This window comes from Ciona robusta, chromosome 8 (assembly GCF_009617815.1).
Source record: "Ciona robusta chromosome 8, ASM961781v2".
Lineage (NCBI taxonomy): Eukaryota > Metazoa > Chordata > Ascidiacea > Phlebobranchia > Cionidae > Ciona > Ciona robusta.
In genome coordinates, this window is record NC_143242.1 from 4,379,354 (window position 1) to 4,395,111 (window position 15,758).

General features: G+C 34.9%; 2 protein-coding genes across 3 annotated transcripts in view; one reads left to right on the top strand and one right to left on the bottom strand.

Annotated features, from left to right (window-relative positions):
- LOC149732510 (nuclear pore complex protein Nup107-like) overlaps positions 1–15,758 on the bottom strand; it is a 31,906-nt gene that overhangs the window by 15,123 nt on the left and 1,025 nt on the right. The window contains exons 5-13 of the mRNA XM_089882852.1: positions 15,342–15,453; positions 14,799–14,952; positions 13,931–14,008; positions 13,723–13,774; positions 13,378–13,449; positions 13,234–13,322; positions 12,879–12,951; positions 12,500–12,613; positions 11,998–12,091 (exon numbers count right to left, since the gene is read on the bottom strand). Coding sequence (XP_089738978.1) covers positions 11,998–12,091; positions 12,500–12,613; positions 12,879–12,951; positions 13,234–13,322; positions 13,378–13,449; positions 13,723–13,774; positions 13,931–14,008; positions 14,799–14,952; positions 15,342–15,453 — 838 coding nt within the window. The remainder of the gene's footprint in view (positions 1–11,997; positions 12,092–12,499; positions 12,614–12,878; positions 12,952–13,233; positions 13,323–13,377; positions 13,450–13,722; positions 13,775–13,930; positions 14,009–14,798; positions 14,953–15,341; positions 15,454–15,758) is intronic.
- Positions 33–11,539, top strand: LOC149732512 (uncharacterized). 2 transcript variants are annotated; one of them, XM_089882849.1, is made up of 16 exons: positions 33–167; positions 2,237–2,358; positions 2,951–3,064; positions 3,387–4,167; positions 4,849–5,093; positions 5,551–5,776; positions 6,221–6,461; positions 6,872–7,026; positions 7,384–7,459; positions 7,777–7,921; positions 8,407–8,563; positions 8,873–9,029; positions 9,239–9,406; positions 9,900–10,085; positions 10,245–10,475; positions 10,899–11,539. In XM_089882849.1, exons 1-16 carry the CDS (start codon positions 79–81, stop codon positions 11,037–11,039), a joined length of 3,234 nt encoding a protein of 1,077 aa, XP_089738975.1. In that variant the 5' UTR covers positions 33–78; the 3' UTR covers positions 11,040–11,539. The 2 variants fall into 2 exon arrangements, with proteins under 2 accessions (XP_089738975.1, XP_089738976.1); XM_089882850.1 differs by having other exon boundaries at positions 84–224.

Sequence of the window (15,758 nt, forward strand, 5' to 3'; positions counted from 1 at the left end):
GAAGTCATAGCAAGAAATGAAATTTCCCACGAGCATAGAAACTTTCGAAGGACATTCAATGGATTGAATGCTAGCAGGATGGTCTACCACGTAAGGTTACTAGCGATATTACTTTGCTTTGCAGTTGAAATAAATGGGAATCTATGCCCGGGTATACCAGGATGCAGGTAAAGACTTTGTATGATGCCAACTTGCTTGGCCAACGCATTTAATAGTCTTATATGGTAGGTTGGGGTTAGATGTATTTAAGTTGCTATAGCTTACTATTGCGCATATATAACAGCCTTCGTGTGATAGTGGAATTATGATCGTAATAGCACAACGTTTCTACGAGGTGTTAAATCTGACAGTTATGTTTCTTTCTATATGTTTAGTGGTTTGTAACGGTGGTAATATATTTTGCAAGCAGGCAATCAGGATACAGTGTGCTAACACTGCTAACGGTGCTTAATGTATATAGAAAAGGTTGGGGCAAGAATGCCTTGCGCTAACTAATAGGCTACAGGTTTCAAGGGCAAGTTCTCTTAGCTAACGGGGTAACAGAAAAATTCTGCCTAAATCAAAGGGCTGCGTCTATAGGACCTTAACCACATAAAATACATATAGAATTTATGGATTGATGGGCGAAATCAGCCCCAAATATCACGTCCCACGGCGTGCATTACCGTAGAACCTAACCGATATATTGTGTATCCTAGTTTGCATGATGATATACGGCGCTTTATAAGTGGGACGATAGTCTATGTAAGTTATGTCAACTAGCGATAAGGATTATGTGTTTAAGATCTAGGTCAAGTCGGTATTGTTTTCGTAGTGTGACGTCATTGGGTTCAAAGTTCAAACACGGCGGTTGTATTTAATGAAACAGGTGTTTAGTGTTGGGTATTCCATATTAGTGAGGTACGCTACGGGATCTGGGATTTAGGCCAGAGTTGGCCCAATCTTCCAAAAGTATATAAGTATAACTTAATGTATATAATATGGGCAGGGAACCATCGATGAGACATGCCATGAAACCTGAAATTTTGGGCCAGAGTTGTCCATTCCGTGTCTATACGTTAGGCATTATATAAAGACTAAATTTCATTTTAACCGAAATTCTGGAAGCTGGATGAATATTTTTTATGCCAATCGAAACGGCCGTTGTATGGCACGTTTAACTCAGAGCCGGTCTTGAATATATTACTATGCGGATGTCTGGGTTAAGTTTATGGTCGTAAACAAGTTAATGCAAATTTGTGCACGGAAGGATATTGGCTATTGTCATGGATATAACGTCACATATTTTGATTCAAAGCACGAAAATATAAAGTGTTGTCGCAATTAATCATTCGTTGCAATGTAAGAACACCCGTACCCGTGTTATAACGACTGTGGTTGCACCGTCACGAGGGGACAAATAGGTTATATACGTTTATCCAAGAGCGTGATACTCTAACAATAAGCAGTATTAAGCGACAAATTACCTTCTAATAGAGTCGCACGCGCGAATTTGTCGACAACATATAGTGTATGGAAAAGTCTGAAAGTAACGTCGCACTGATCGCATAAACTACATACATAAGCAGCCAGGGTGTTGGGGTAATGGGAGAACTCCGGCCTAAATCCCAGGTCCTCGACAAGGACTTCACCCATATAGAATAAACAGCAACTTCTAAAAAAACACTCCTATAACATTGTATTTTATAATATAAACAAGTGGCATTGGTATGAATGAACGCAAATAAAATAAATTCAACTGTTATTACATCCGACAAGCAAAACTTGGAACTCGTGTTTTAACACACGTACGCTATGACGTCAACGCGTAATTAATGACGTCATAGTTACCGGTGCATTTTGCATGTCACTGAAATATATGCAATGAAACAATGCACTGGAGCAGTTGCTGACCAATATGGGGAATTGTTTCACAGAATTATTAGGCATACCTCTGGCCTCTGTTCATATCCAATGCAATATAACTTTAAATAATAGAATATATAAACACATTGTCCACCCTAATAAAGGCGACTTGTTTAAGACGTTGAAACGTTGGTACACAAAGTAATTCTTAAAAATGCCATACAGATATGTGTTTAACATAACGTATATATATATGTTGCTTCCAATTTATGTTAGACAACCCATTTGTGACTACTAGGCTAAAGCAATCGCCGTTATGCGTCTGTGCAAGGACACATACATCAACAACCGTAGCTACGCGGAGCCTTTAACATTTTGAAATATATTACAGATGTTCTACACCAATATCTTCCTCAAGACCTCCCTATGGCATTCATGCAGTTTGTTCATACAATAACGCAGTCGATATAAGAAGGTTACCACTTGATAATCTAACCAGCATATATATTACAAGTAAGTGAGCAATACTTAGCATTTTACATTAGATTCAAGTTAATTCAAATCCACAAATTCAAATATCTATTGGTCTCAGGGACCCAACAAGACAACTATGTGCCCAATATTTTGATTGATGCACAAACAGTATGTTACTGGGTGTTGGGGTAATGGACTAAAACTGCCCTGAATTCCAGGCCACATGGCGTACCATACAAATGAAAATAGTAACTACAATAGGCTACCCCATGTAGTAAGCAAACCTTCAAAAGCAAACCATCAACTTTATCAAAGTGTCATTTAGAAAAATCCTAAGTATAAATAGAAATAATTTGTCTAGAATATTTCAACTGGACTCAATTTTGGTTCTACCTTTAACCTTCTAAAGATAAATCTCAATTTTGAGCATTAAAAGGCAGGATTTTACTGTGCCAATTAGATAACTGCATTAATAAAATAGTCTGCCACACATCAGCCTTAGTACTTTGTTACTTAACTGCAATGAAATAAGAGAAACAAATGACATGCCAGCTTATTATTGTAACCCTGTGGTTGATATGCAAGGATAACGATAAACATATTTGTTCTCAAGAAACATATATTGTTCTAGGGAGTGAATTGGTAAAAGATGCTGGTTTGGAATATTTAAGAAATGCAACAAAGTTGGTTAGGTTTAAAATGCTATACACACCTCTTGAGGAATTTAACTGGGATTGGCTACCAGGTAAACTGATCAATATACACAAAAAAACTTTGTAATGTTTATGTCCCCTTTAGTTATACATTGTTAAGTAGGGAGTTATAAACGCTCCAAACTGGTCACTATTGGCCACATTGTCTGCCATACAGAAAAAATCACTTAAAATCGAGTTAAAACTCGTAAGCTGAGATAAACGTTTATAAAATATGGCACCAGTGTTAAAATGAAATGGCAGTCCTTTTGCGAAACAAACAATTGCCAAAGGACCTCTTGCACATTACACCTGGCTGCAACAGCATATACATAATTACATGGCCATATGTTATATATAGTATGTTTATTCCAGACTCGTGTGATGGTCTTGTGATTACAGTGAGAACAGGGGAGCATATTCGGTTCATAAGTAATAATATGTTGAGCAATGGATCTTGTATTATAAATCCAAGGCTGAATATGTTAAAGTTATTCTTTAGAAACTTGAACTACTCCAACATACCCCATTGTATTCCTAACTCTGTGACAACAATGTCACTCATTGATATTCCTTTAACAAGTTTTAACAAAGACATAAACACAACTGGTCTTCAAGAATTTGTGAAATGGCCAGAGAGTTTAGAAGTCTTGTACATAAAAAATGCAAGGACAGGGCCCATTGGGAACCATGTGTTTAAAAACATGCCTTTATCATTGAGGACTCTACAGATATCTTCATGTAAAATACCATGGCCTAGACTGTCAATACGCTGGCCAAGGAATATTAACCATCTGACCGTAATTTACTGTAAAGTGGAAACAACAGACCCAACAACATTTAAAGATCTAGTAAGAGTTGATTTCCTAAGTATGAGAGGAAATCTAATGACAGATGTACCTTTTGGCCTTCCACAAACCACAAAAACATTGGATGTCAGTTACAACAGAATGCGAACAGTGAGCGACAATGTATGGGGAGGACTTAACAACCTGACAAAACTGTATATATCCAACAATCAACTGGTATCAATACCAAAGTACCTTCCCAGTAGTTTAGAACAATTGAATTTGAAGGAGAACCAAATAAGCTACAGCGACAGGGATGCTTTGGAACGCTTAGTAAATCTGAGACAATTGGACATGTCATATAACAGGTAGACATATTTTAACTAAAGCCAACTTTTTCAAATTTTGAAAATTTTTATCGTATCTGTAAAAAATTAGAATAAAACTTACATCTTAAGGCCATGCTACTGAACCTTTTCATAGCATGATACACACAGTAGGGTGGGGGAAGATAGGACACCTTTTAACTTTGTTTTCTCGTCCCATTTAGCAGTTAACAATGAACAATCAAACATTTATAAATCTATATCTTCACGGCTCCCATAGACCGTTGTTAATTGTTTAAAATACGATCAGGATATCTGGATATTATGTGCTAAAGATGTCCCATCTTCCCCCACCCTACTATATATTATTTAAGCATAAAAGCCTGGGTCTCCCAACTACTGAAAGTATATATAGCATAACTTTTTTCACAACAAAATTGAGATGGCATATGGCAGACACCGCTCACATTATGTTTAAGTAAAACATGCATTCTTAAACAAGAGATGACATAACAGTTACAATTACCATAAATGTTTTATTCATCACTTACTTCATTTTGGTTCATATGTGTAACATTAGCCTGTCACCTCAATTTTTTAAACAGGGGTGACAATGTTGACAGCATATGCTTTAGCACCTCAGTTTCCAGCCTAAAAGAGCCAGGTCACCAGATTACTAACACAAACAATTCTAAAATCTCAAATCTCAAACCATTCCACCAGGTTACTAAACATGCCACAAGGGTTGCCAGCATCTAGCATGAGGAGACTTACACTTAACAACAATGAGATTGGGTTAATCAGGTCACCAACTGATTATAAATACTGTGTCAACTGTAGCTCTATCTCACTACAAAACAACCCATGGGTTTGTAACCAGAATTTGATTAATATGATGTTATGGTTGGAACAGTTACAAAGCACATTAAGAATCACACTTAGTGGGTTTTGTGCTTCAATACAAACAGGTAAGTTAAGGTTTGGGGATTAAATTCATGGAAACTTGAAGCTAAAGCTGTCTACAAGCTTTGCTAAACTAAGCAAATGTTGGAGTATTGGGCTATCTTTGGTTCAATCCAAGGTCCCATTGCGTGACTTGCTGTAGGAGCATGTAGAATAGCGGTTACAAATTTGGATTTTTTGTGTAAAGACTTAGTTTTATAAATAAAAATAAAAAATTGTAACAATACTTCCATTAAGACTGGTACAATACATACTCGTGTGTTATTGCTTACAGGTGTGTGTTTTATAGGTGTGAAAGAGATTTTCTGGCATTTGGTTCAGTAATCTTAAAAGGACATATGCTTTATCATCAAAACAAACACCACCAAAAAGTCTATTTCACAACTAAAAGTATATACCTTATAGTGCTTATACCTAAGACCTTAGCCTTAATAAAAATAAACCGTTTTAAAAAATCTTTAGACCTTGGACGAGTGGAGTTAAAAAAGATATTACACTACATGACATACATGGCATCATCATTCCATAATTGTTTATATGATGTACAGAACCTTCAATGCAAGAATGCATCACTATCACAACTACCTAGGCCTTCCCCCCTAGGCTTACTTACTGTATTGGTCACAAATAACAAGAATCTAACATTGGTGCCTGATAATATGTTCAAGCTACAAAATAAATTAACCTTGTAAGTAAAATACTAGGCTAAATCTTGAAGGCAACATAAAAATGGCATCAAAACAATGATTACCCCATAATATTCATTAGTGACTACTGGGTTGAAGCAATGACCAACACAAGCTACCCACTGGTATAAATGTCCGACATTGAAATTTTGTACGATACACGCAACTATCAATGAAGCCACGCACTGGACTTGATAGTAAAACTATAGTGTACAAAAATGTTAGATAGCCTATGATATATATTATGCCTGGCTTTAGCACCTTGGGTGTATGGGTACCAGGAAAACTCTGGTCTAAATCTCAAATGTGTGCCACACTGCTGGACCTCCCATAGAACCAGCAAACTCTGGTCTAAATCTCAAACGTGTGCCACGCCGAAGGACCTCTCATATAACAGAATAAAATACATAGAACTGACAACTTATATACACAAACAAAATCCTCAGGTTAAACTTGGAAAGCAATGGAATAACAAGATTTCCACGTGGTTTGCCTTCATCCTTGTTGGTAATTTACCTCTCTTACAACAAAATCACAGCAATAACTGAAGAGGACCAAAGTACTTTAGATCAGCTTGTCAATTTAAAACAACTTTACTTGTCTGGAAACTTAATCAAGATATTGTATGATTACCAACTACAACGTATGGTATCTTTAAGGTGGTTAGCTTTGGATAATAACCCAATGGTAAGAAAAATACATTATGACTGTTAATATTAGGTTAAAATATGATTATCATACATACATGGCTAACTTTAAAATTGTAATTGCACTAAATAATAGAGAATTTATTCTATAACAGAATATATGAGAATAGAAGATAATCTCCGAGGTCTTTGGTGAGACAAATTTAAGATCTAATGCAGGTCTATTACCCCATTACCCCATTACCAAGGGTGCTACTGCCATCTTTTATACCACTAATACAGTCTACAAACCCTCAATAATAGACATACATTACCAGAGATATATTCAGAATTAGCATATATCAATGAATATCAATATTCTATTAAACCAACAGAAAAATAGCCAGCGAGAGACTACTAAAGTCTATATCATACATATACAGATACAGATATTACATTTTAAATCCTTAGGAATGTGATTGCTCCATGCAGTCTTTATCTCTGTGGTACATACAAGCAGAAACAACATACCACTATACTAGTATACAAAGATACCTAGAACCTTTATGTGTGGAACCACCAAACAGACGAAACCAAAGAATAACTACAATATTTGGAGCTTATTAGTGAGTGTTGTTATTTGATACAAGCACTTAAAAATAGTATTATATTGTACTTTGGGGTAGAATGGATACCGTGGGTATTTGTTGGCAATTTGCATATGATATCCCATATTTCCTAGTTAATGGCCCTGTGGGGTAAGATAAATACTGTTAGCAATAGCATGCAGTATACCATTACCATATTTTCTAATTGAGTTTTTAAGAATTAACAACTCTCTCTTAAGAACTGTAAAATTATGGTTATATAATTCTGTAAATATTCTTTGTTGATCTTAAATGCAATGATTTAACAGAACAGAAATGAAAACTTATCGTCTTGCCCCAACCCACTATATAAGTAATATGGCATTTATTTTACAGTTATGAATACAACTGCATTCCAAGAGTTTGTACGCACAGGCAAGGCAACTTAGATTGTTCATACACAACTCAACAGGTAGGACAAAACTTATTCAAGACAAATTTGAAAAATAACAAAAAAAATTTTCCCAGTTTTAAACCAGTCTTCATGCTTGAAGTTTTAAATCTTTTTTATTTAACTCTTAAACTTTTGACTCACTACAAATATTCAGATAAAATAGATTAGTTTCGAAGTACATGTACTGTCTACTGATATTTTCATATAATAATGTAACAAAGATATTTTCTTAATTAAACCAACTGTGGCAAGATACCATGAGAGTTAAACACAGTTCAAACTACTTAACATTAACATATGTATTGCTTAACATTCATTGACTCTTTTCCCCACAGTCAATAAACCGCACACGTTTTAATGTGTTGCCAACTATACCAAGAAACACATACTGGTTGACATTAGATTTAAGTAATCTACAACTTGAGAATGAAAAAATAAGTTTAACGCAACTCACAAGGCTGACAACATTAAATCTTACAGGTAGAATTTTGTATTGGGTATATATGATATTAGTCATTGAAAAGTAATATATCAGTATTATGGCGACACAGCCCATGAACATATTGTTAGTTCATTTCTCTGAAAGGAAATACATATAACTGATGTAGACATGCTGTGATGACACTTGCTTTGAAGCGAATACATTTTCTGTACCAATGTTTTTAATAATGCAAAATTACCAGGCATGAGGGCAACAGGAATGTACGCCTGAGTTGACCAATAATCTTAACACCAAGGGTGCTATATTAAAGGACATACCAATGAACAAACAATATTTGTATATAGGTAGATATGCTAAAATGTGACCAGAGTTTCAAAAATCTAACAACCCGAAAAACGGTGATTGCTGGGACCTTTAGATTACATTTAAGCATCTCTACGACTCTACCTATATACAAATTTTGATTTTTCGTTGGTATGCCCCTTTAAGCCATTCTGTCTTAGTAATCTATTCATACTTCTAGGCAATAAATTGACAAGCATACCACTGCAAGGCTTGCCAAGAAGTATTGAGAATATCAACTTATCCAGAAACAAAATATCCACACTACCAGCTACTACACTCATCACATATTATCTACCAAACTTAAAACAGCTTGACCTAAGAAATAATTCATTCAGGTACATTTTACATAAGTGAAAAAATACCACTACTGACATATTCTACGTGAACGAGGTCCTACAGTGTGAAAAAAGCTATTAAACCTGGAATTTAGTCTAGAGTTGACAATTATTCCAACATCCAAGGTGGTTAAACCGAGTGACCACTGGGCTAGGTGACTTAGCAGGATAAGCCCTAGACTCGTATGCCATCTCTCAGTTTAAATTGTGCCACAGCATGGGACCTCAGCTAAATAATAATTCTCAATATAAAGAAACTTGACATACATATTTAGTCTTTGATAATGAATCTTGAAATTCTCCCAACAGCACAATACAAACACAAGAGGTGAGCATATTCCTGGCTGTAACAAGCGTGCTTCTGAGAGGAAATCCCTTAGAATGCAACTGCAAACTCAGACCACTAATAACATGGATTCAAACTAATGAGAAAAATGAACAAAATCTTTCTACACATGATTTAAAGGTATAGTGTTTCTGTGATAATGCATGATCATGTGGACAAACAGAGCAACTGTTCTTTTCCTTGGCCAAGTCACTTTACTGCAAACACTAATAATGTCTCACATTATAGCAGAACAAACAACAATTTGATTTGTTAATGACATATTGATCAATTATGTTTTTTTTACCCTGTTTTTTTTTTAACTACAGCGGTTTATTTTGTATTTACAGGACTTGATTTGCTTTACCCCTAAACGTTTTGAAGGGAGATATATTATAAACTTGAGTGAATCGGAATATTGTCCAGTTGTAAACCTTTCTCTAATTGGAGGGTTGGTGGGAGGATTCACTGCACTTTTAATCATCATCATCATAATTGTGAATATTTATCTGTATAAGGTAAGAAGGTAATGCTGGTACTAGGTGTATAAGGTTGATTGATAATGTGTAAGGAATTCTTTGACAGTGTGCATGAGGTGAATGGTCTGACAGTGTGCATGGGGTGAATGGTCTGACAGTGGGTATGGAGTGAATGGTCTGACAGTGGGTATGAGGTGAATAGTTTGACAATGTGCATGAGCTGTATGGTTTAATACCATGCATGAAGTGAATGGTCTGACAGTCTTGAAAGTGTGATTAAAGTGTATGGTTTGACGGTGGATATGAGGTGTATAATTTGACAGTGTGCATAAGATGTATGATTTGGCAGTGTGCATGAGGTGTATGGTTTCACTTTACATGCATAGTTTAACCTTTTTCTACCCTATGTTATGGGGCATTAACCTAACATAAATTATATTTTAATTTCATTTAAAAAATGAGATTGAAAATCAAAGTACTGAAAACACAAAGAGAATTTTACCCTACAATGATGAATATTCCTACATAACAGAAACGCAAGAAACAAGAGAGACGAGATATTGTTCAAGGTTTTAAAGATTTACTGGAGAAAGAAGCAATGAATGAAGGAGACCCCGAGACTGGGGTCGGTGTGGCACCAGTTACTTATGAATATGATGCATTTGTATCTTATGTCAGTGATTCCGATGATGTGGAATTTGTTTATAAAATGCTGGAGGTAAGATATAAGAAAAGCAAACCTGGAAACACGGCATAATAAGAAACAAGACTTTTTTTATTACACTAGGACCTGTTTTTAAACACTTCTTCTCACACCAGACATCACACATGTTACACAGTTTTTGAAATCTGAAGTAACTAAGTTTTCTATGTTTAGGAAATGGAAGAAAAGCGTGAGAGAAAAATGTGCATTCACGAGCGTGATTTCACCCCTGGTCGAGGAATAGCTGACAACATAGTTGAATGCATCAGCACATCTCGACGTATGGTATTAGTGGTGTCAAGGAAATACGCAAGTAGTGCATGGTGTCAATATGAAGTACAGATCGCATTGACAGAACTTCATGCTAAGCGAAGAGGGAGGCTACTGGTTCCTATACTGCTTGAGGTAAGGTTTAAACTAAATAGACCAATCTAAAGTTAAAACAAACCTCGCTTACAGGCATCTTATTCTATATGGATGAGACTACAGATTTAGGCCATACACGACCCGTAAAAACTCCCCTTATTATCTGTCTATTATGAAGGCATGTTCGTTAAGTTATCCTAAACTTCACCACTAGTATTAAAAAACATACTTTTACATAAATAATGAACAGTGCTACTCTATGGATACAAATTCATAAATTATACCTATATAAAATGCAACATAAGTTTTACTACAGATACAAATGCATTATAAGTTTTAAGTGATACTCAGGTACCTCGTAAGGGCTCATTTAGTCAGTCTGATTGTTAGTAGCTAAACAGTTGCTTCCAAATATGCAGATATGCAGCTTAATAGTTACTTATATATATATTTATATTGAAGGATGTTACAAGAGATGAACAATACGCAGGTAGCGTGACAACAATATTATCAGCCATTACTGCCATCCAAGCACCCAAGGCACAAGATAATGACAGAACATGGACAAACTTCTGGAACAAACTTGATAAAACACTCACCTAACCATACAAACTAAGATTTGAAGACTACCTATTCAGTGTTATGATAAATAGTACTACAAACCCTAATAACAATTGTCGCATAAGTCACAATCACAAATTATTTTGGTATAAATTTACGTTTCATCAAAAAATTGATTTTCCATAGTAACTTCTCATATAAGTTATAAATATTACTACACGTCCTACTTCAAAACCTCTAATCTATACCTTCACGTTACGCTAAAGAGCATAGTACAATAATCCATTTTCCCTAAATGCTTATAAAGCAACAGTACAACTTAAATACAAGGTTGATACGTTGTGTAAAAAAGAAATAATGTTTTAAATTTGTAAGTGTTTGTATCGTTGTATGTATGGTTTGTATCATATAAAAAAAATTATGTTTTAGTTAAACAGAAAGAATAACTAAGTTTAAGTACCAACCCTACCATACTGAATGCTTGTTACGCAATGTACATTGTTAGTTATTTATAAAATAAAGCAATGGGCACAAAACTTTAATTCAAGTTTCAAAATTTCTCTAAAGGTTATACACAGATTTCTTAAATAGTTCTAAGACATTCACACTTGTAACTTATAGCAACATACTTGGTCACATAAAGACTCGCATTATACACATATTTATTGAAAATATATATGAGTCACATTAGACTCATAGTAATCAAATATACGGAACCTCATTAATTAATGCAAATTGTAATCAAACGCGTTCCTAGCGGTATGCCTATACAACCACCATACAGCTATTGCTACCATACTTGGTCCTATTATATAGCTATTACTACCATATTTGGTCCCACAGTCACTATGCAGGTATTACCACCGGCACCATATTTGGTCCCACAAGCCATAATTACTATACGTATACAGCTATTGCCATCATATTTGCTCCCACAACCAATAAAGAACTGTTTTTGGTCCCATTATACAGCAATTACCATCATGTTCAACACACTTACCATCATCATTCATATTAGGATCATTATGCAACCTCCATCCTTCCAGTGTTGCCGCTCTCCATGGCTGGCCGTGTGTAACACATAAATCTTCAGCCTAGAAATATATTGGGCAACACTTTAAACAACAGCAATATTAAAAAATATCTCAATGAAAATTATTTAAAAGACATGGCCAAGTAATCCAAAGAGACTGTGTCAATTATTTTTGTGAAAGCATATGATAAAACAAAATAGTTAATTTTATTGATAGAGCAGGACTGATTTTAACGGAAAACTCGCCAAATCAGACCTTAATCTCAGGTCTTCTATTGTGCCTCGCTGTTATAGCTTATCCTTATAGAATATAAAATAAGTAAGTAATTTTTTACCAGCTCATCTGGTATAAAAACATACTGTACTTCCGGCGTTACTACGTTTTTATACAAGATAAGCCGATAAAAAATTATTTACATCATTCCTGGTTGCAGAAGTAATAAAAAGCCACAAATGGTTGACAGTTTACCTCTTCTATTTTCCCTGCTCTGATAAATGAGAAGATGATCTTAAGAAGTTGTTTTTCATCCTCACGATCCAAATCATCAATCTCCCTCTTTAACCTTGTAGGAGCATCAGGGTCCTGGGGTGATAATTTATAAGGTAAATTCCCACAGCTCAGTGTATAGGTGCTTGCATTGTATTCAAAAGATACTAGGTTCAATGCTCGGCACCGCTATTATTGACAACGTATGTGTAATTGGGCAAAACAGTTAACAGAGCTTGGTCTAACCCAGTGGTCATTGATGGGTTGAAGCACCCTGTGTGTCAGGGCATTGGGCAACTCTGGCCTAAAGCTGAGGTCCCTTTACCAATGCTATTGAAATGTAAATTTAAAGCTAACTTACCATCTCATATATTAAGTTAGGATCTTCAATTCCTTGTTCTTTATTTCTATTCAGTCGGTGTAGAGTGTTTTCCCTAGGTTTAAATAATAATTAACATAAGTCAAAATTAAATCATATCCAGAGCCGGACCAAATTATCAAAACACTGTTAATTTTAATTTCATTTTCAACATAACAGCTAAGATGGGTGTTTGTGCATACCCTGGAATTGATTACAATCTAGAACACACAGTAACAGCAAAAGATAAATTAGGAATAACGCACCAACTGAAGGTAGAATGGAAAAATTTAGGTCTAAAGAGCACCCTTGTTATCAAAAAAATATGATTTTAACGGCGCCTATGATTTTAACATACCAGCTAACAGCACTCGCGTAATTCCTCAACCTATCAGCTTCCCCTTCTATTTCATCGGCAGCATTTTGTTCCAACCAATCTATTACAATCTGTAAGCACAACAGTTAATATTGTTGCATCAACAATGGTATATTATGACATCACCTGGGCTTGTCTAACATCAGAATTAACTTCAAATAGTTTTTCAACAGCTTTTCGCTCACTAATGTTATTTGCCTGGAAAAAACACGTTTTTTTTCAAATGATGAATGTTAACTAATTTATCCTTCATGACAGGGCAGCGACAGTTGGTAAAAGAAATACAGAGTTCGAGTTCGTCAAAAGAAATTTTAGTTGTTACAAATAGCAAGCTAATTGTATTAAAATCCAAAAACTTAATCCTTTGGTCTAAATATAGATACTTTCAATTGAAAAAAACTAAAATACAAAAAGACGTATGCAAAAACTGAAGACTGCTTTAAAATAAGAAAGCAAAAAAAGCAGACTCACCAAATCATCAATGTTCATACCATCATCATATGTGGCTGATGCTTGTCTATCTCTGAATTAAAAATTACATTAAATTGCTTCACGACTTAAGCAAAACTATAGGGTTAAAACTTATGCTGAAATACATAACATTAGCTGGCAAACTTTAACAGTCATTATCTGTCACATATGAGTGTATGAAATATATGTATAGTTTAGCATTATTTACTTATAAAGGGCAGAGATAAGTCTCCAAGTTTGTTTCTCCTGCTTCATCAACTTATGCATTCCATCAGCCATTTCAAATCTATATAGAATGTTAAGAATTATTATTACTTAAAAAATGAAAAGATAGTATTCAATAAAGCTTAATATTCAGCTGGTTTGATGCTCAACACTAATTGGTAAATGTATTCCAATGCAAGACACTAATAGTAATTCCTCCAACCCAAAGACTAAATTTGCACTACAATGGGTATGTAATGGCCAACTCAGGCATAAACCTCAAGTCTGGTAGCATGCAACACTGTAGAACTAGGGATGCACATTACAGAATAATTAGGTATTCTATGATATCCTAGAATACTTTATTTCGAATCTAGAATTCCGAATCTAGAATTTCGAATCTTTTTATATTTATAGGAGAAATAATATTACCCACATAAGTCAGTTTATAGACTCCTTTATAGTAGCCTTTTTGGATCATGAGCTGAAAAATGATCAAAAACTGTACTATTGGGTAATTTTTGCGTCATGAAACGTATAGCAGGCTATGAAAAGACGTTGCGAAACGTTTACTCTCGAAAGTCCCACAAACACAAAATTTTTTTTTTTTTAAATTATTAAGTTTCAAAAATTGTTAATATAGTTTATGAGAAGACGTGTGATGACGTCATTAAACAGAATACCGAATCCCGTAATTAGATTCGAATACAAAAGGATTCGAATCTCATGGATTCGAAATTCTGTAATGTGCATCCCTATGTAGAACCGCCACACAAAATTGAATATATATATATTATATATACAACATTATTAGTTGGCCACGATTGAGAGTTTACCAATTACACTGAATCACAGAACCGCCATCTACATACCCGGGTCCCTTTCTCAGTTTACCCGCGAGACTTCGAACCAGACTCTCGTTATCTTCACACACCTCCATGTAGGAATCAACCAACTGGAACAAGTCGACCGATGAACCATATCGAGTAAGGAAAGTTTTGAAATCGGTGAATAAGCTCATGCTTGCTGCAAAGAAATGCATAGAAAATTGTGGTTTTTATTGTGTTAAATATTATGGGCAAATACATTGACAAAGTTGAAAACTTTGAATTATATTTAAAAACATATTCGCCATAGTAAAGTTTTTATATGAGGTCATTAACTAACAATTTTTTTAAAGGTTAGGCAGGTAAATGTAAAAAACTGTAAATCTGGACAGTGACAAAATGCCATATGGCAACTTTTACAACTCTGAGTTTAAGCATGTGATGTTTAGAATTTGGGTGTACATTCAGACTGTGACGAAGCATTGGATTGTAAAGATTAATAATAAACAGTGTAGCATAATACAGACCAATATTACAGTTTAATCATCAGACCAGCTTTATATTTATGGCTTACTAGTTACTACATACCTGATTCAACAGACACAGCATCTTGTTCTTTGCTTTTAAATCTATGAGGAGTCTCAGGATCAAACAGGAAAGCTGATTCATCTAACATGGCCGTCATGCCCATCTCACTAGGCTAGGAAGATACAAAAGTTTGAATACAAAATATTATTTAAAACACAAGCTTACAGTTGTTGAAAAATATAGGAGAATTTATTAATTAATGTGGAAAGTCATCAGACCTGATATATAGGCCAAAGTTGGCCTATTACCCTAACATTTAACGTTCTGCAAACCATTACTATTATTGACCACTGGGTTAGAGCAATGTCTATTAATTGTCTTGCACAAGGACACATACACTTATCAGTATCAAGCATTGAATCCCCTAACCACTGGGCTATGGGCCAGGCCCAAGGGCTTATACAACAGATACACTAC